This window comes from Thamnophis elegans, chromosome 13, assembly GCF_009769535.1.
Source record: "Thamnophis elegans isolate rThaEle1 chromosome 13, rThaEle1.pri, whole genome shotgun sequence".
Taxonomy (NCBI): Eukaryota; Metazoa; Chordata; class Lepidosauria; order Squamata; family Colubridae; genus Thamnophis; species Thamnophis elegans.
The window spans coordinates 6,230,718-6,250,286 of record NC_045553.1 but is presented as its reverse complement, the minus strand read 5'-3'; the positions used below and the strand labels follow the sequence as shown (position 1 = coordinate 6,250,286).

General features: G+C 46.4%; 1 protein-coding gene across 1 annotated transcript in view; it reads right to left on the bottom strand.

Annotated features, from left to right (window-relative positions):
- RNFT2 (ring finger protein, transmembrane 2) overlaps nt 1-19,569 on the bottom strand; it is a 39,045-nt gene that overhangs the window by 10,510 nt on the left and 8,966 nt on the right. The window contains exons 4-7 of the mRNA XM_032228837.1: nt 18,941-19,017; nt 16,751-16,851; nt 12,785-12,938; nt 82-231 (exon numbers count right to left, since the gene is read on the bottom strand). Coding sequence (XP_032084728.1) covers nt 82-231; nt 12,785-12,938; nt 16,751-16,851; nt 18,941-19,017 — 482 coding nt within the window. The remainder of the gene's footprint in view (nt 1-81; nt 232-12,784; nt 12,939-16,750; nt 16,852-18,940; nt 19,018-19,569) is intronic.

The window sequence follows — 19,569 nt, the reverse complement described above, 5'->3', positions numbered from 1 at the left end:
TTTGAAAAAAAACAACAACTTTGAAACAACCAAGACCCGGATGACTGAGAATTTCCATAGATTTTTAGCGTGACCACTTACTTTGCAGAGGCTGTACATAATGAGAAGACTTCCCCCAAGGAAATAGCTGCTGGATGGATCATCCCCCATGATGTACTTATACCACAGCTGGATGGGGACCAGGGAACGGAATAACTGGCTGACTTCTTCAATCACCAGGTAGAACTTCCCCTACAAGAGAGAGAAGGAAGAAACAGGAATTGGAGACGACGTCAAATACAATTCCACATCTCCTTCTAAGAGAATCCATCGCAATGAATATAGTGGATCTTATTCTGAGGAGTGCTTAAATACCTCAGGAGCAGGGGTGGGTTCCTGACAGTTCTAACCTCTTCTATAGAAGAGGTTCCACAAATCTACAGTGCCATTTAGAACCGGTCCAGCTCCCTCCCCCCGCCCGTCCGCACATCATCAAGATGAAGAGCGAGAGGAGTAATTCTGAGAGTTGAAGTCCACAAGTCTTAAAGCTGTCAACTTTGAACACCCCTGGGTTTTTTTTTCTAAAGGGTTAGGGGTGCAAGGGTCTTGTAACTTGACAGCTTTAAGACTTGCGTGCTTCAAATGCCAGACTTTCTGAGCCAACATTTTGGTTGCTAAGCAAGAGTGTTGTTAAGTGAGTTTCACCCCTTTTTATAAGTTGGCCATGCTCACCCAGTCACATGGCTGGCAAGCCACTCCCACCCAGTCACATGGTCAAAAAAATTCTAAAAAATTTTGAAACCCACCACTGCTCAGGAGCCTCACTTAGTTCCACTAGTAGATGCATCGTCCAATTCATCATTAAGTCATCTTTCTCCAACAACATCAAGTTTCAAATAGCTTGCAAAACAGCAAAACTATCAAGAGCTTTCATCCCAATGGAAGGCGAGAGTTTAATTATGGTGGGTAAAGTACCAGGCTAGAAACTGGGAGACTGGGAGTTCTAGTCCCTCTTTCCCTCCCTCCCTGTCTTCCTCTCCTCTCTCTCTCTCTCTCTCTCTCTCTCTCTCTCTATCTATCTATCTATCTATCTATCTATCTATCTATCTATCTATCTATCTATCTATCTATCTCTGTGTGTGTGTGTGTGTGTGTCTGTGTGTGTGTTGTATTTGTGCTTTGTGTAACAAAGGCAACAGTAAAAATATTGGGTTTCTGTCTGGATAGTCTCTTGTGACGAGCCGATGGACAGAGAGTGGAAGCAGTGGGCTTCCTCCCATATTTGGGCATACTGGGGGTTGTAACACTTAATACATATACATACACATATACATATACATATACATATACATATACATATACATACATACATACATATATATAGTCTCGATCTTCTCTCTCCTCTCTCTCTCTCTTCTCTTTCTCTCATCTCTCTTTCCTCTCTCTCATCTCTTTCTCTCTAGAGTTCTAGTCCCGCCTAGGGCACGAATCCAGCTGGGTGACCTTGGTCCAATCCCTCTCTCCCAGCCCAGGGAAGGAGGCAATGGCTAACTACTTCTGGAAAAAAAAAACCTTACCAAGAAAATGGCAGGGATTGTCTAGGGCCGTCTCTGAGAATCAGACACAATTGAATAGAAGAAAAATACTATTCAAGGAAAATAAAACATGAAAAAGCACAAAGGGTAAACATTATCATGCCACAGAGCAAGAATAAATTGTGCTAATTTAAATTATATAAATTGTATAAGGTGTCCAACATTCTGGGCTCCCCTAAGTATTATTTCTCTTTTTTGTGCCATCAGTAGACCAATGGTTTAACCGTGTCCAACCTTGGCAACTTTAAGACCCGTGGACTTCAATTCCCACAATTCCGCAGCCAGCCTCCAATTGGCTAATTCAGCCAAGGCAAATTAGATTCTCCAATCTCGACAAACACTATGTATGGTTGTGCTTGTATAGGTTTCATACTATATCTTTGAACTCTGGTGTTGGAGAAGACTCCTGCGAGTCCCTTGGACCATCCAACCGGTCAGTCCTAGAGGAGATCAACCCTGACTGCTCTTTAGAAGGCCAGATCCTGAAGAGGAAACTCAAATCCTTTGGCCACCTAAGGAGAAGGAAGGACTCCCTGGAGAAGAGCCTCATGCTGGGAGCGATGGAGGGCAAAAGAAGAAGGGGACGCCAGAGAAGGAGGTGGCTGGATGGAGTCCCCGAAGCAGTCGGCGTGAGCTTAAATGGACTCTGTGGGATGGTAGAGGACAGGAAGGTCTGGAGGAAGGTTGTTCATAGGGTCGCACTACTTTGCAAGTAAGAACAACAACATAGAAAAGATTAGATAGATAGATAGATAGATAGATAGATAGATAGATAGATAGATAGATAGATAGATAGATAAGATGGACTGCAAGGCCATCCAAGGGGTCAGTCCTAGAGGAGGTCAACCTATGACTGCTCTTTAGAAGGCCAGATCCTGAAGAGGAAACTCAAATCCTTTGGCCACCTACTGAGAAGGAAGGACTCCCTGGCTAAGAGCCTCATGCTGGGAACGATGGAGGGCAAAAGAAGGGGACAGCAGAGAAGGAGGTGGCTGGATGGAGTCACTGAAGCAGTCAGCGTGAGTTTAAATGGACTCCAGAGGACGGTAGAGGACAGGAAGGCCTGGAGGAATGTTATCCATGGGGTCGCGATGGGTCGGACACGACTTTGCAACTAATAATACCAATGTTTCATAGTACAAGTAAAGGCTGGGGAATGTTGGGAGTTGGAAGTCCACAAGTCTTAAAGTGGCCAAGGTTGGACAACCCTGATTGAATGCTTCTCCATGCAGTGAAACTCCTGTTTTCTAAACAGACAGAAAGTCGGTTCCTTTTCCAGGTTTTCCCTTGATTTGACAGCTTCTGCGTGCAAGACTTATCTTTAATAAGTATCTTTCATAAGTTGAATAACGTGCAATGACACCTGAAGAGCTTCCATTCAGAAGCAGGTCGGGATGTCTTTAAGGAAGGCGTCTCCTCATTTTGTCGTCCCCCCCCCCCGCACATGTTTTTATTTGGCTCAAAAGGGACTCCCCAAAACTCAAGATGCCACGAGAGGAAACGCAGGACGTCTTAACTGTTCCAACACAGAGGCTGCTCGGATGAACTCAGCCGTGCTCTCCGGAGAGCTGCAAAGCAATTTGGGTCGCTGTTTACCTTCTGCTCGGCTGCCCCTTTGGGAAAGGAAGGGCAGGTTGAAAATAAAGTCGTCATATCTTCCTTTCTGGGGAATTGCTGCCCTTTCCCTTGTCCCGCTCGGAGAAACATTGCCTCCCCAGCCCTCTTTCCTGGCTACCTAGCATTTCATGAGACAATAAAGATATAAAGGTTCATCTGCTCTTCTCAGACTCTGGAAAGAGTGCAGAGAAGAGCAACAAAGCTGAAGAGGGGACTGGAGGCTAAAACATAGGAAGAACGGTTGCAGGAACTGGGGATGTCTAGTTTGATGAAAAGAAGGACTAGGGGAGACATGATAGCAGCCTTCCAATATCTCAGGGGCTGCTCCAAAGAAGAGGGACTCAAGCTATTCTCCAAAGCACCTGAGGGCGGGACAAGAAGCAATGGGTGGAAACTAATCAAGGAGAGAAGCAACTTAGAACTGAGGAGAAATTTCCTGACACTGAGAACAATTCATCAGTGGAACAACTGGCCTCCAGAAGTTCCAGTGCTCCAACACTGGAAGTCTTTAAGAAGATGTTGGATAGCCATTTGTCTGAAACAGTATAGGGTTTCCTGCCTAGGCAGGGGGTTGGACTAGAAGACCTCCAAGATCCCTTCCAACTCTGCTATTGTATTGTATTGTTCCCCTCGCACATATGTGCTAATTGTTCCCAACTCTAGGGGGAGGTGCTCATCTCTGTTTCAAAGCTGAAGAGTCAGCGCTGTCCGAAGACGTCTCCGTGGTTATGTGGCCGGCATGACTCAACACCAAAGGCGCACGGAACGCTGCTCCCTTCCCACCAAAGATGCTCCCTATTTTTTCTCCTAGCATTTTTGGCGTGTTTTCGAACTGCTAGGTTGGCAGAAGCTGGGACAAGTAACAGGAGCTCAGTCCATTATGTGGCGCTAGGGATTCAAACTGCTGAACAGCCGACCTTCTGATTGACAAGCTCAGCATCTTAGCCACTGAGCCACCGAGTCCCTGGTAGCCCTCGACTTACAACTGTTCATTAGTGACCACTCAAAGTTAAAACGGCATTGGAAAAAAAGTGACTTGCAACTTATGACCATTGCCGGCATCCTCATGGTCGTGCGATGAAAATCCAGACACCTGGCCACTGACTCACATTTATGACGGTCCCGGGGTCATGTGGTCAACTTTTGCAACCTTCTGACAAGCAAAGTCAATTGGGGAATGGGGGGAGGAGCCAGATTCATTTAACAACGGTGTGATTAATTTAACAACTGCAGGGATTCACTTCACAACTGCGGCAAGAAAGCCTGATGCTTAAGAGCAGCCAGGCAGACGATTTGTGTTTTAATGCTTTAGAGAATTCAGAATGATTTAGAAGGGACCTTGGAGGTCTTCTAGTCCAACCCCCTGCTTGAGCAGGAGATCCTATACCATATTACAGGCAAGTGGCTGTTCAGTCCCTTCTTGAAAGCCTCCAGTGTTTGAGCATTCACAACTTCTGGAGTCAAGTTGATCCACTGATTAATTGTTCTCACAGTCAGGAAATTCCTCCTTAGTTCTAGGTTGGATTTCTCTTGGATAAGCTTCCACACATTACTTCTTGCCCTGCCCCTAAATACAATGGAGAATAAGTTGACCCCACACTTGTCCTTAAAAATGAGGGCGTCAGATCATCTTGATATTCTCCTCGGCTGGCAAACCCCAGTTTGACAAATGTCAGAGGTCTGAAGAAAGCTGTTTGAAGCTGGACAATGAATGTAGCAGCTTCCAGTCCAGCAAGGAACCAGTAGCTACTGGCAAGGGGAAGATGAGAGAGAGAGAGAGAGAGAGATAGATTAGAGAAGAGAGAGGAGAGAGAGGAGAGAGAGAAAAGCGTAGAGAGGAGAGGAGAGATATGAGAGAGAGAGAGAGGAGAGAGAGGAGAGAGAGTTGAGAGATGAGAGAGAAGAGAGAGGGGAGAGGAGAGAGAAGAGAGAGAGAGATGAGAGAGCGAGAGAGAAGAGAGTGAGAGAGAAAAGAGATAGATAGAGGAGAGAGAGAGAAGAGAGAGAAGAGAGGGAGAGTGAGTGCCTTAGGGGCCAGAACAGCAGCAGGTCTTCCTGACAGTTTCTCCTGTCCCCCCCCCCCCCCCCGTCTCCCCACCCAGATGAGATCACTCGGAGGCTGTTCTTGCCCGCTGAACGCACCGAAGCCCATAGAGAACTTCGGCATTCTCATGATCTCATATCCTGGGGGACGTGGAGTGAAGTCACGCCAGCATGCCTGCTCCAAAGCCGAGCCGCGTTGCCCAGACCTCGGGGGACATCGCGCCACATATCTGCAGTGGCAACCGGGAGGGGTCCCAGGGGCTGGCCACTTAACAGATTAACACGGGGAGAGGGGGTTGGAGCAACCTTGAAGTTTAAAGGCAGAGGGGGTGAGGTTTTTACTTTCTCTCCCCGCTGCCCTCCATCCTCTTCCCCGGAAACAAAAGGCACCCCGCCAGCTAGACTGATTTTGCAGATCGGAGGGAGGGGGCTATTTTCCCCGGTTACAGGTTACAAAATCTCTTTTGAGTTTGGTAAGATTGGTACAAAAAAAGCAGGGGAAAATTGGAAGGGTGAATAGAATAGAATAGTTGTAAGGGACCTTGGAGATCTTCTAGTCCAACCCCCTGCTCATGCAGGAAACCCTACACCACTTCAGACAAATGGCTATCCAACATCTTCTTAAAAACTTGCAGTGTTGGAGCATTCACAACTTCTGGAGGCAAGTCATTCACTGGTTAATTGTTCTCACTGTCATGAAATCACTCCTCAGTTCTAAGCTGCTTCTCTCCTTGATTCGTTTCCACCCATTGCTTCTTGTCCTACCCTCAGGTGCTTTGGAGAATAATTTGACTCCCTCTTCTTTGTGGCAGCCCCTGAAATATTGGAAGACTGCTATCCTGTCTCCCTTGGTTCTTCGTTTCATTCAACTAGACACACCCAGTTTCTGCAACCGTTCTTCATATGTTTTAGCCTCCAGTCCCCTCATCCTCTTGGTTGCTCTTCTCTGCACTTTTTCTAGAGTCTCCACATCTTTTCTACATCGTGGCGACCAAAACTGAATGCCGTATTCCAAGTGTGGCCTTACCAAGGCCTTATAAAGTGGTATCAACACTTCACGTGATCTTTATTCTATCCCTCTGTTTATGCAGCCTAGAACTGTGTTGGCTTTTTTGGCAGCTGCTGCACACGGCTGGCTCCTATTTAAATGGGTGCCCACTAGACATTCCATTGGGCCAGGCAAAGGATTCCAGAGTGACCAGTCCCATCCAAACACAAGGGTACCAATGGATGTTGCTACAAATTCTCAGAAGTTTCCTTGCCTGGCCAAAAAAAAAAAGGCTTCTGTTTTTCCGCTTTATTCCCAGGCAGCTTGAGAATTCCTTTTGAATTCCTCTCGATTGTATTCCTTCAAAGCAACAGAAGATGAGCTGCTTCCAGGGATGGCGTCTTCTGTGACATTTATTCCCACTTTGGAAATCTCATTAGTTATCTGTTGTGGCCCAGCAGGAGCCGTTGGAGCTGCTACCAGACTCCGACAGCGAGGGGCCCTATGAGTCGGCTCTGGAGGATGTGGAGGACCCTGGACAGGGTTCTGACTCCGAGCAGGGAGCAGAAAGGCTGGTTGGCCACCAGGAGGCGCCTGAGCCTACAACCAGTGGGGAGGAGACAAGGGAGAGTGATCCAGATGCCAGCAGTGAGTTGTTCCTGGATGCCCGGCACCGAAGAGCTAATAGGCATAAGGAACAGGATGTAATTGCACTCAGCTGGTGGTCATTAGGCTCCTCTCCAGACTATAAAAGGACTGCTTGTGCACACGCCCCTCTTGCAGAAGTCAACGCAGGAGAACATTATTGTGAGCTTGGCAGGCTGGATTGTTGCCAAGCCTTATCTGTGCTGGATTGCTGCCCAAGCTTGTCTGTGCCGGTTTGCTGCCAATGACCTGTGTGTCTGTTAATTAATAGCAATAGCAATAGCAGTAGACTTATATACCGCTTCATAGGCCTTTCAGGTCTCTCTAAGCGGTTTACAGAGAGTCAGCATATTGCCCCCAACAATCTGGGTCCTCATTTTACCCACCTCGGAAGGATGGAAGGCTGAGTCAACCCTGAGCCGGTGAGATTTGAACCGCTGACCTGCTGATCTAGCAGTAGCCTGCAGTGCTGCATTTAACCACTGCGCCACCTTGGCTCTTAAATGCCGTAACTTATCTTTGGCTCGGAGTATGTGTTGATGTGGGATGAGGGGGATCAGAACAGTTATCCTTTCTCATTTACAAATACTCAGGAATCCATGTGACATCCTAGGTGCTCTCTGAGCTTGGTGGTTTTCCTGCAGACGTTTCTTTACCCAACTAGGTAACAGCATCAGTGCTAGAAAGGAGTGGGGTTTGTGGATAGGAGGGGGAGGAGAGTGGGGTGGAGGACTTGGGGGGGGGGTTCCCTTGGTGCTTTCTTAGCTTGGTAGTTTTCCTGCACACGTTTCCACGCTTTCATGCCTAAGGCAGGATTAGTACTCACTGTCTCCTGGTGATTGGCTCAACGACACCCAGGCACTTTCAAGCCTAGGGCAGGACTAGAACTCACAATCTCCTGGCAATTGGCTTACGGTCACCCAGCTAGCTTTGATGCCTAAGGCTGAATGAGAACTCACCATCTCCTGGTGATTGGCTCAAAGTCACCCAGCTGGCTTTCATTCCTAAAACAGGACTAGAACTCACCATCTCCTGGTGATTGGGCCAAAGTCACCCAGATGGCTTTCATGCCTAACACAGGACTAGAACTCACAGTCTCCTGGTGATTGGCTCAAAGTCACCCAGCTGGCTTTCATGCCTAAGACAGGACTAGAACTCACCATCTCCTGGTGAGTGGCTCAAAGTCACCCAGATGGCTTTCATGCCTAAAGTGGGACTAGAACTCACAATCTCCTGGTGAGTGGCTCAAAGTCACCCAGATGGCTTTCATGCCTAAGACAGGACTAGAACTCACAGTCTCCTGGTGATTGGCTCAAAGTTAACCAGCTGGCTTTCATGCCTAAGACAGGACTAGAACTCACCATCTCCTGGTGATTGGGCCAAAGTCACCCAGATGGCTTTCATGCCTAAGACAGGACTAGAACTCACCATCTCCTGGTGATTGGGCCAAAGTCACCCAGATAGCTTTCATGCCTAACACAGGACTAGAACTCACAGTCTCCTGGTGATTGGCTCAAAGTCACCCAGATGGCTTTCATGCCTAAGGTGGGACTAGAACTCACAATCTCCTGATGATTGGGCCAAAGTCACCCAGACGGCTTTCATGCCTAAGACGGGACTAGAACTCACAGTCTCCTGGTGATTGGCTCAAAGTCACCCAGCTGGCTTTCATGCCTAAGACAGGACTAGAACTCACAGTCTCCTGGTGATTGGCTCAAAGTCACAGTTCGGCAGTTCGATCCTGACCAGCTCAAGGAATGCTTTACTAACTGATCAGGTTGTCTTTGTATAATCTGCAAACTTCCCGCAAAGTTAGATCACGTCTGTAGCCCATCGCAAAAACACAGCCGCCCATTTTTAACAGACCAGAGTGAGACACCCCCCCCAATCTATCAATACCCCCCCCCCAAAAGTCACAACGGCTGGGTTACTTCAGTGATTCATCTTTGGGGCCTCGAAGAAATGCCAACTATGGCAATGAGCCTTCCCTTCGTTTTAAGCCGGGAAGCCTCCGGAAAACGTACGACGGATGTGGCCCAAAGCAAGGCGCGTCCTTCTGTTCCTCGGGAGGAATACGGCGGGGGCCACCACCACCCCCTCTCCAAAGCCGAACGCCCCCCATTAAAAACAAACAAGGCGCCGTTCCCATTTGCTTCCATTGAAAATGAATTAAAGTAAATTAAAACAGCCCGAGCCATGTGGCTGCCGGAGGAATCTATTGTTCTCCGGGAGGCAAATGACAGAATTTCATTTGCTCAGCTAAGAAGTGACAGCTTGAGGGGTGTGAAGCAAGCAAGGAGGGAGGGAGGGGTCGGGGGGGGGAGGAGGAGGAGAGGAAAGGCATACTCTTAGTAGTGGGGATTTAAGAACTGCCAGATGCTGGATTTCTCACTCACCCGGTTCCCGAATCGCTTTGCTAAATATTCACGAAACCTACAGCAGCAACTTCCCACTATTACCATGCTGACAATGACTTCTGTGTTTGTTTTCCAAAAAGCCGCGTTCCATTTATTTAGTTTTTATTTTTTTAAAAAAAGTAGAAAAAGAAGAAGAAGAATTTGCTTTGACACATTTCTCGTGGAGAGTTATGGAGTTCTCGCACCTTCCTCAACCGAGAAGAGTTCAAAGCTTGAAGACTTCTCCAGAGAGAGTTTGGCGTGGCGGTTTAAGGGGCTAGCCGAGGGACTGGGAGTCGGCGAGTTCTAGTCCTGCCTTAGGCATGGAAGTCAGCTGGATGACTTTGAGCCAATCACCAGGTGACTGGGAGTTCTAGTCCTGTCCTTCGGGATTGGGCGGCCTATAAATTTAATAAATAGAAATGGAAATAGCTGGGTGACTTTGGGACAATCACCAGGAGATGGTGAGTTCTAGTCCTGCCATAGGCATGAAAGCCAGCTGGGTGACTCTGGGACAATCACCAGGAGACGGGGAGTTCTAGTTCTATCTTAGGCATGAAAGTCAGCTGGGTGACTTTGAGCCAATCACCAGGTTGACTGGGAGTTCTAGTCCTGCCTGAGGCAGGAAAGCCAGCTGAGTTACTTTGAGCCAATCAATAGGAGATGGGGAGTTATAGTCCTGTCAGGCATGAAAGCCAGCTGGCTGACTTTGAGCCAATCACCAGGTGACAGGGACCTCTAGTCCTGCATTAATCATGAAAACCAGCCTAGAAATTAGGAGATGGAGAGTTCTAGTCCTGCCTTAGGCATGAAAGTTGGCTGTGCGACTTTGGGCCAATTACCAGGAGAGGGTAAATTCTATTCCCGCCTTAACTATGAAAGCCGGGTGAGTGGTTTTAGGCCACTCACCAGGCACAGGGAGTTCCAGTCCTGCCTTAGGCATAAAAGCCAGACAGATGATCTTGGACCAGTTTCTCTCAGCCCAGCTCACCTCACAGGGCTGTTGTTTTGGAGAAAGGAGGAGGAGGAAGGAATATTTGGTATGTTTTCTACTTTGAATTACTTATAAGCAACAATAAAGGCAGGATAAAAATAAAATTCATTCATTCATTCATTCGCGTCATAGCTGCCAATGGTTGTTGTATGAGACAGTTGCTACAGGAGGATTTTTGTGTAGCTATGTTCGCCAGGAAACTGCCTTCTGCCTCCTGGGGAATGAGCATTTTCTCACCTGCCCTGGATTTCAAGAGTATTTTTGGCTTGTGCCGAGCCAACAGCGAATCGCATTTGAAGCGAGAAGACCTATATCGGGAAATGAAATGTTTGGCGCATCGCGGTGCACTGAGAAAACGCAGTTAACAAAGGCTTGCTGTAAATCGAGTAACAATTACGGAATATTTTTTCCAGTTAAGAAGCAACCTAAAAAGCAGAGACAACACCCTGCCAACAAAAGTTCGTCTAGTCAAGGCTGTGGTTTTCCCAGTTGCAATGGACGGCTGTGAAGGTTGGACCATAAGAGAGGCTGAGCGCCAAAGAATGGAGGCCTTTGAACTCTGGTGCTGGAGGAGACTCCTGCATTGAGTCCCTTGGACTGGAAGGCCATCCAAGCGGTCAGTCCTAGAGGAGGTCAACCTATGACTGCTCTTTAGAAGGCCAGATCCTGAAGAGGAAACTCAAATCCTTTGGTCACCTAATGAGAAGGAAGGATTCCCTGGAGAAGAGCCTCATGCTGGGAACGATGGAAGGCATAGATTTTCAATTGGGTTAAACAGGTCTGGGATATTCCCAGGCCATTCCAGCAGAGGAATATGGCTTATCTTGAAACTCCCCCCCAAAAGTGCTGTTAGTGGACATCAAACCTCAAAAATACACTTTCCCCAAAGGCTTTCCACAATTTTGGCCTCTACTGTATAACTTATGGGGAGATCTTCACTCTGTCCACAAGCTAAGTTCCATCTGCAGATGAAACTTTATGAGGACACACACACACACACAACACACACAACAAATAGGAAACAAGGCCAAACAACGGCAACTCAAAGCCATCCGACGCCCAAAACCCAGAAGACTCTGTTCCAAACAAGCATCTGGGCTGTGAGTTATTAGAGGGTCTTCGACAGATGCAATCTCGCCAGCCCCCTGATGTGGCTGGAAATACAGATGCAACCTCTTTCTTCTCTTGGACAAGGATTAATGACAACCTGGGACAGCTCGTAGACGAGCACGCAAGGGCTGCGAACCTCTTCCAGCATTGCAATTTGTCTTGGACCAACGATGGCTTATCGGGTGCTTTCCTTTCCCCCCCCACCCTCTCCTCGCTGGATTATCTGGTGCCCCAGCCCATTAATCTCCTCAAATAAAACCATCATCATCATCATCATCATCATCCAAGGGGGAGGAATATCCTTGGATCGCTGCCAGGGGGAAATTAATAGCCCTTCCGAGCCACTCTGGAGAACAGGGGTGAACCGTTCCAGCCACACCTACTTAGCGTTTCCTTTCAACCCCATCATGGAAATTTCAGCGCTGGCAGAATAATCAAGCCGGGATTTAATTGAGGCTCCGTTTATCTTCATCACCAAAGTTTGCCAGCGAAGATGGAAAGCAGGAAGATGAAAAGGAGCAGGGAAGTGGGAGAGGGGGGGGTCTTGGGTGGTCTTGGCAGAGAGATCTGGACCCCCAGGCCCCTCTCTCTCATTTCATTTTTCTAAAGCTAAAAGTTCCCCACGCAAATAAGTGCTAGCCGTTCCCGACTCTAGGGGGCGGTGCTCATCTCCGTTTCAAAGCCGAAGAGCCAGCGCTGTCCGAAGACGTCTCCGTGGTCAGGTGGCCGGTGTGACTCAATGCCGAAGGCGCATGGAACGCTGTGACCTTCCCACCCAAAGTGGCTCCTATTTTTCTACTTTCTTTTTACGTGCGTCTGAACTGCTAGGTTGGCAGAAGCTGGGACAAGTCACGGGAGCTCACTCTGTTTGGGATTCGAACCGCCAAACTGCTGACCTTTCTGATCGACAAGCTCAGCGTCTTCGCCACTGAGTCTCTTAATTTTTCTACTGGGTCCTTAACTCTATGAAAAAGTCCCAATTGTTGTGTTGCCAATGACAAGCAAGCAAGAACAACAGAAATTGTTCAACACCTGAGAACGGCTGGTTTGGTTAGGGGGAGATATTTTGAGTGAACTACGTTTTTGTCTTTCTGGAGTGGTGCAGTGGCCTAGAGGTGAAGCTCTCGCCTCACAGTCAGGAGGCTGTGAGTTCAATCCTAGGTAGAGGCAGATATTTCTCTCTCTGGGGCACGATGAGAATATATCTGCTGAACAGAACTCTGCATCGGTGACAGGGAAGGGCAACTGGCCAGTAAAACACTCTGCCAGTTCCATTCAGTTGTCCAGACTCCACCCCGCAAGGGATTATGGGGTAGTTAAAAGAAGAGGATGCTTTTGTCTTTCTGGACCATTCTGGAAGCCTAGGGAGCTCATTTTAAGACCCCACCGTGGTAGAGAAAGATTGCAGCGATGTTACCTTGGATTTCACCGCAAGGATGATCTTGGGCAGGACCAACACCAGGCACTTCAAAGCAATGGTGAGATACTTCAGGACGAAATCTGTAATCCCCACCATCCACATCAGGTCGAAGAAATCCAGCTTGTCCAGATTGGGCTTCAGGAAGATGAGGCTGGAAAACAGAAGAAGATTGACAGGAGAGGGGCTTCACTCGAGTCCAGAGTCTCCACTTGGGATAACAGCATCATTGTGTCAAAGTCTCCTTGTTCTATTTTGACTGCAGGTGGTCCTCAACTTATGCACACAATCGGGAATTTAGGAGGACTGATAAAGCAGAATATTTGTAGCTCAGGGTTGAAATGGCGGGTCCTTGGGTGCACTTTGAGCTTGGTGGTTTTCTTGCAGATGTTTCATTACCCAACTAGGTAACGCCATCAGTGCTAGTGACATGATGTGCTAGCACTGATGATGTTTCCTAATTTGGGTAGTGAAATGTCTGCAAAAAAAAACCAACCCACACAGTCCTTCTCCTCCTCCTCCTCCTCCTCCTCACAAACTCCTATCCCTTCTAGCACTGATGAAGTTCCCTAGTTGGGTCATGAAACATTTGCAAGAAAACCACCAAACTCAGAAACCACCAAGGACCCCACAGTCTTCCTCTACTTCCTCCTCCTCTTCCTCCTCTTCCTCCTCCTCCTCCTCCTCCTCCTCCTCCTCTTCCTTCTCCTTCTCACAAACCCCTCTTCCTTCTAGCACTGATGACGTTTTCTAGTTGGGTCATGAAATGTCTGCAAGAAAACCACCAAGCTCAGAGAGCACCAAAGACCACCACAGTCCTTCCTCCTCCTCCTCCTCCTCCTCCTCCTCCTCCCCCTGTCTACAAACCCCACCCATTTCCAGAAGTGTCAGTCACAACTGATGATGTTACCTAGTTTGGGTAATGAAATGTTTGCAAAAATAAAATCAACAACCAAGCTCAGAGAGAACCAAGGAGTAATTTAGGATGAAAGATAGAACAGAAGTAGTCCTCAGCTTATGACCACAGTGAAGCTTAACTACTTCCAGTCCCTTACAATCCTCCTTAATAATCGAATGTAGTAGTTAACCTGATGTCCATTTAGATGTTTTTAAGTATTCGTGGGCACCAGACCACATTGCCAATAGTGGGGGGGTTATGAAGGTTGTCTTCATAAGGGTGGCTCGGTGGCTAAGATGCTGAGCTTGTCGATCAGAAAGCTCGGCAGTTTGGCGGTTCGAATCCCAAGCGGAGTGAGCTCCCGTGACTTGTCCCAGCTTCTGCCAACCTAGCAGTTTGAAAGCACATAAAAAATGCAAATAGCAAAATAGGGACCACATTTGGTGGGAAGGGAACAGCGTTCCATGCGCCTTCAGCATTGAGTCATGCCGACCACATGACCACGGAGACGTCTTCGGACAGTGCTGGTTCTTCGGCTTTGAAACGGAGATGAGCACCGCCCCCTAGAGTCGGGAACGGCTAGCACTGCCCCCTAGAGTCGGGAACGGCTAGCACATATGTGCAAAGGGAACCTTGACCTTTACCTTATGAAGGTGGTGGTCCAAAGTACGAAGCCAGTAAGAGGTCAATATTGCCAAGCCAAGGAAGGGCCTCTGTTGCTTTTCATCATTTATTTTGATTTTGTATAGTATCTAATCTCGTTAAAATCTACGACTTTTTTCCTAATTTTTATTACTATACGCCACTCAGAGTCGCAAACTGTGAAAGCAAATTTTGAAATTACAAGCCGCTTAAGTTAAGTCAATAAAACGAAGAGAAATGTTTCTGCATTCCTAAATCAAATAATATTTCTGAATGTTGCAATAGAAAGAATCCCTGCTTGAATATTGCAATAAAGCTTTCCAGCGAGGCAATTTTATCAGGAAAGGGGAATTAAAGGCAACGAGGGACAAAATCTAAAATAAAGTTAACATAACCATGGAAGGACCTGGAACAGAAGCATTAAAGCACAAAGTATTTTTTAATTTCTCGAGAAACACAAGGTACATTTGTGTCACTTTCAAAGGCAGCACTTGAAATCTTGTAGAAAAAGATTTCTATACCTCCCTTGATCTACGTTTCAAATTTAGTTAAAGGTAAAGTTCCCCTCGCACATGCATGCTAGTCGTTCCCGACTCTAGGGGGCAGTGCTCATCTCCATTTCAAAGTCGAAGAGCCAGCGCTGTCCAAAGACGTCTCCGTGGTCATGTGGCCAGCATGATTCAATGGCGAAGGCACACAGAACACTGTTCCCTTCCCACCAAAGATGCTCCCTATTTTTCTACTTGCATTTTTACATGCTTTTGAACTGCTAAGTTGGCAGAAGCTGGGACAAGTCACGGGAGCTCCCTCCGTTACACGGCGCTAGGGATTCGAACCCCCGAACTGCTGACCTTTCTGATCGACAAGCTTAGTGTCTTAGCCACTGAGCTTGTTACAGCACAACTTTATCACGAGATGTGATTTAAAGAGAGAGAGAGAGAGAAGGGAGAAAACCAAAATGAAAATACTCACAATATGGCACAGCACTACAGGGAAAATTAAATCCTAAAAGACAAATCAAAGGAGCCAAAATGAGTGGGCTAGTTAAAAAAAAAAGGACAGTAAAGGAAAACTCAAAACACGATCAAATCAACGAGGTAACAAAAAGATGAAGAGAAGAGAAGGCCAGTAGTGAAGGGACGTGAAAATAATTTTATCTCTTTGCAGCAATTCGGATTTCAATGGGGGCTTTGTCTCTTTCATTTTACTGCTTTTCTATGGGAACTCTTATAATCCGACGGATTAAAAATCAGCACCCATAAGTATATTTTGGGATTAAGTATTCCCATGGTGGATAGGATAGGATAATGGATAGAGTAGGATAATTAATAGGACAGGATGAGATAATTAATAGGATAAGATAATACATAGAATAATGGATAGGATAGGATAGGATAGGATAGGGCTAATGGATAGGATAGAATGAGATAATTAATAGGATAAGATTGGATAGAATAATGGGTATGATAGGATAATGGATAGGATAGAGTAATTAATAGAATAGGATGTGATAATTAATAGGATAGGATAATGGATTGGATAGGATAAGAAAGGATAATGGACAGGATAGAATGAGATAATTAATAGAATAAGATTGGATAGAATAATGGGTATGATAAGATAATGGATAGGATAGAATAATTAATAGAATAGAATGTAATAATTAATAGTGGAGGGTAAAGGATTAGATTGGATTGGATTGGATAGGACAGGATAGGATAGAATGAGATAATAGGATAAGATTGGATAGGATAATGGGCATGATAGGATAATGGATAGAATAATGGGTATGATAGGATAGAATAGAGTAATTAATCGAATAGGATGTAATAATTAATAGGATAGGATAATGGAATGGATAGGATAGGATAGGATAAGAAAGAATAATGGATAGGATAGAATGAGATAATTAATAGGATAAGATTGGATAGAATAATGGGTATGATGGGATAATGAATAGGATAGAATAATTAATAGAATAGAAGGTGATAATTAATAGGAGAGGGTAAAGGATTGGATAGGATAGGATAGAATGAGACAATTAATAGGATAAGATTGGATAGGATAATGGGTATGATAGGATAATGGATAGAATAATCAGTATGATGGGATAATGGATAGGATAGAGTAATTAATAGAATAGGATGTGATAATTAATAGGATAGGATAATGGATTGGATAGGATAGGAAAAGAAAGGATAATGGATAGGATAGGATGGGATGGGAAAATTAATAGGAAGTATGGGATGATTAATAGGATAGGATAGGATAATGTATGGTATGGTATAGGATAAGTAATAGGATAGGATGGGATAGGGTGGGATAGGATAGGGCAGGACAGCACAGGACAAATGAATTAATCTCTTGCCATTAGATGAAGAGAGCAGTCCCTTTGTCTCAGAAGAGGAGGAAGCGGGTTGACTCACCTGTTATACAGCTGTTGGGAGTTGAAGGTGTAGAGCAAGTACAGGGTGTTCCCTGCAAGGAAGACCAAGATCCAGAAAACCATGAAGATGGATCTTTTTTCCTAGAAGGACAGGAAGATCACAACACATGACCTGCAGCTCAGGCTCTGCTGTCCATTATCCAATCATTCTCTAGGCAGCATCTCATCTCCCCAAGGTTTTCCCCACATACTGTCACAGCTGTCTCCTTTACTGCCCAAGAAACTAGGGAGGGTCCCTTCTGAGCCTCTTGCCCCGCCCACTGTCCAGCTGAAGGATAAGTAGCCTTTTCCCCCTGCATCATCTCGTCCCCCAGCCTCCCAGTCTTTTCCACATACCATTACCGTCATATCCTTTACAGCCTGAGAAATTAGGGAGGGTCCTTCTCAGCCTCTTTCTCTACCCATTATGCAGCTGTGGGCTATGCCGTCTCTTATCTGACCCACCCCTCGGCATCTTTTCATCCATCCCTCAAGGTCTTTCTCACATGCTATTACAGCCATCTCCTTTACAGCCTGAGAAACTAGGGAGGGTCCCTTCTCAGCCTCTTTCTCTACCCATTATGCAGCTGTGGGCTATGCTGTCTCTTATCTGACCATTCTTACAGTAGCATCTATTCTCCTCGTCTCTTAAGGTCATTCCCTCATAGTGTGCGCGTGTGTGTATGTGTGGGTGTGTTTGTGTGTGCATGGCATATGTGTTAATCTTGCAAGTACAATCCTTCTCCATCTCCTTTACAACCCAAGAAACTAGGGAGAGTCTCTTCTGAGCCTCTTGCCCTGCCCTCTATGCAGCTGTGGGCTATGCAGTCTCTTATCTGTCCCTCCCCTTGGCATCTTTTCATCCATCCCTCAAGGTCTTTCTCACATGCTATTATAGCCATCTCCTTTACAGCCTGAGAAACTAGGGAGAGTCCCTTCTCAGCCTCTTTCTCTACCCATTATGCAGCTGTGGGCTATGCCATCTCTTATCTGACCCTCCCCTCAGCATCTTTTCATCCATCCCTCAAGGTCTTTCTCACATGCTATTATAGCCATCTCCTTTACAGCCTGAGAAACTAGGGAGAGTCCCTTCTCAGCCTCTTTCTCTACCCATTATGCAGCTGTGGGCTATGCTGTCTCTTATCTGACCCTCCCCTCGGCATCTTTTCATCCATCCCTCAAGGTCTTTTTCACATGCTATTACAGCCATCTCCTTTACAGCTTGAGAAACTAGGGAGGGTCCGTTCTCAGCCTCTTTCTCTACCCATTATGCAGCTGTGGGCTATGCTGTCTCTTATCTGACCATTCTTACAGTAGCATCTATTCTCCTCTTGTCTCTTAAGGTCATTCCCCCATAGTGTGCACGCGTGTGTATGTGTGGGTGTGTTTGTGGGTGCATGGCATATGTGTTAATCTTGCAAGTACAATCCTTCTCCATCTCCTTTACAACCCAAGAAACTAGGGAGAGTCTCTTCTGAGCCTCTTGCCCTGCCCTCTATGCAGCTGCAGGCTATGCAGTCGCTTATCTGACCCTCCCCTTGGCATCTTTTCATCCATCCCTCAAGGTCTTTCTCACATGCTATTATAGCCATCTCCTTTACAGCCTGAGAAACTAGGGAGAGTCCCTTCTCAGCCTCTTTCTCTACCCATTATGCAGCTGTAGGCTATGCAGTCTCTTATCTGACCCTCCCCTTGGCATCTTTTCATCCATCCCTCAAGGTCTTTCTCACATGCTATTATAGCCATCTCCTTTACAGCCTGAGAAACTAGGGAGAGTCCCTTCTCAGCCTCTTTCTCTACCCATTATGCAGCTGTAGGCTATGCAGTCTCTTATCTGACCATTCTTTCAGTAGCATCTATTCTCCTCTTGTCTCTTAAGGTCATTCCCTCATAGCCTCTTTTTGTGTGTGTGTGTGTGTGCATGGCATATGTGTTAATCTTGCAAGTACAATCCTTCTCTATCTCCTTTACAGCCCAAGAAACTAGGGAGAGTCTCTTCTGAGCCTCTTGCCCTGCCCTCTATGCAGCTGTGGGCTACAGGGATCTCTTTATCTCACGGTCCCCCAGGCAGCATCTCTTCCCTCTGTCTCCCAAGGTCTTTCCCACCTTCCATTACAGGTGGAATAATTTTATGTGCCATGACAGAGGCCCATTACAGCCTCGTATTTCCCAAATCGTGGTCCACATTCACCTTTAAAGAGATTTGTTCTCGAAGGGCTGAATTTGCATATGCGAATGTGCTGGCCATGCCCACGCAGAGGGCAATACCTGTAAGAGAAAGAGAGAGAGAGAGAGATCAATCTGACATCTGATAATTAATAGTTATTTCATTCTCTGCTTCTATGTAGGATTCTTTGGTTCCCATGCACCAGGAAGTAATTTTGGCTCTCCTTCTTCATTCAGGTTCAAAGAAACAAGAGAACCGAACAACCGAACAAAAGAATCACACAATTGGAAGGGACCTTGTAGGTCTTCTAATCCAATGCACTGCTCAAGAAGACGACCCTATACCATTGCAGGCAAATGACTATCCAATCTCTTCTTGAAAACCTCCAATGGTGGAGCACCCATAACTTCTGGAGGCAAGCCATTCTACTGGTTTGTTATTCCCACTGCCAGGAAATTTCTCCTTAGTTCTAGGTTGTTTCTCTCCTTGATTAGTTCCCATCTCTTGCTTCTTTTCCTACCCTCAGAGGCTCTGGTGAATAGGCCAACCCCATCTTCTTTGTGGCAGCCCCTCAAATATTGGAAGACTGCTATAACTAGTGCCAGGAGACGTTGGTTCGCCTAGTGGGTTAACCAAGTGCTTTCATTCAGCAA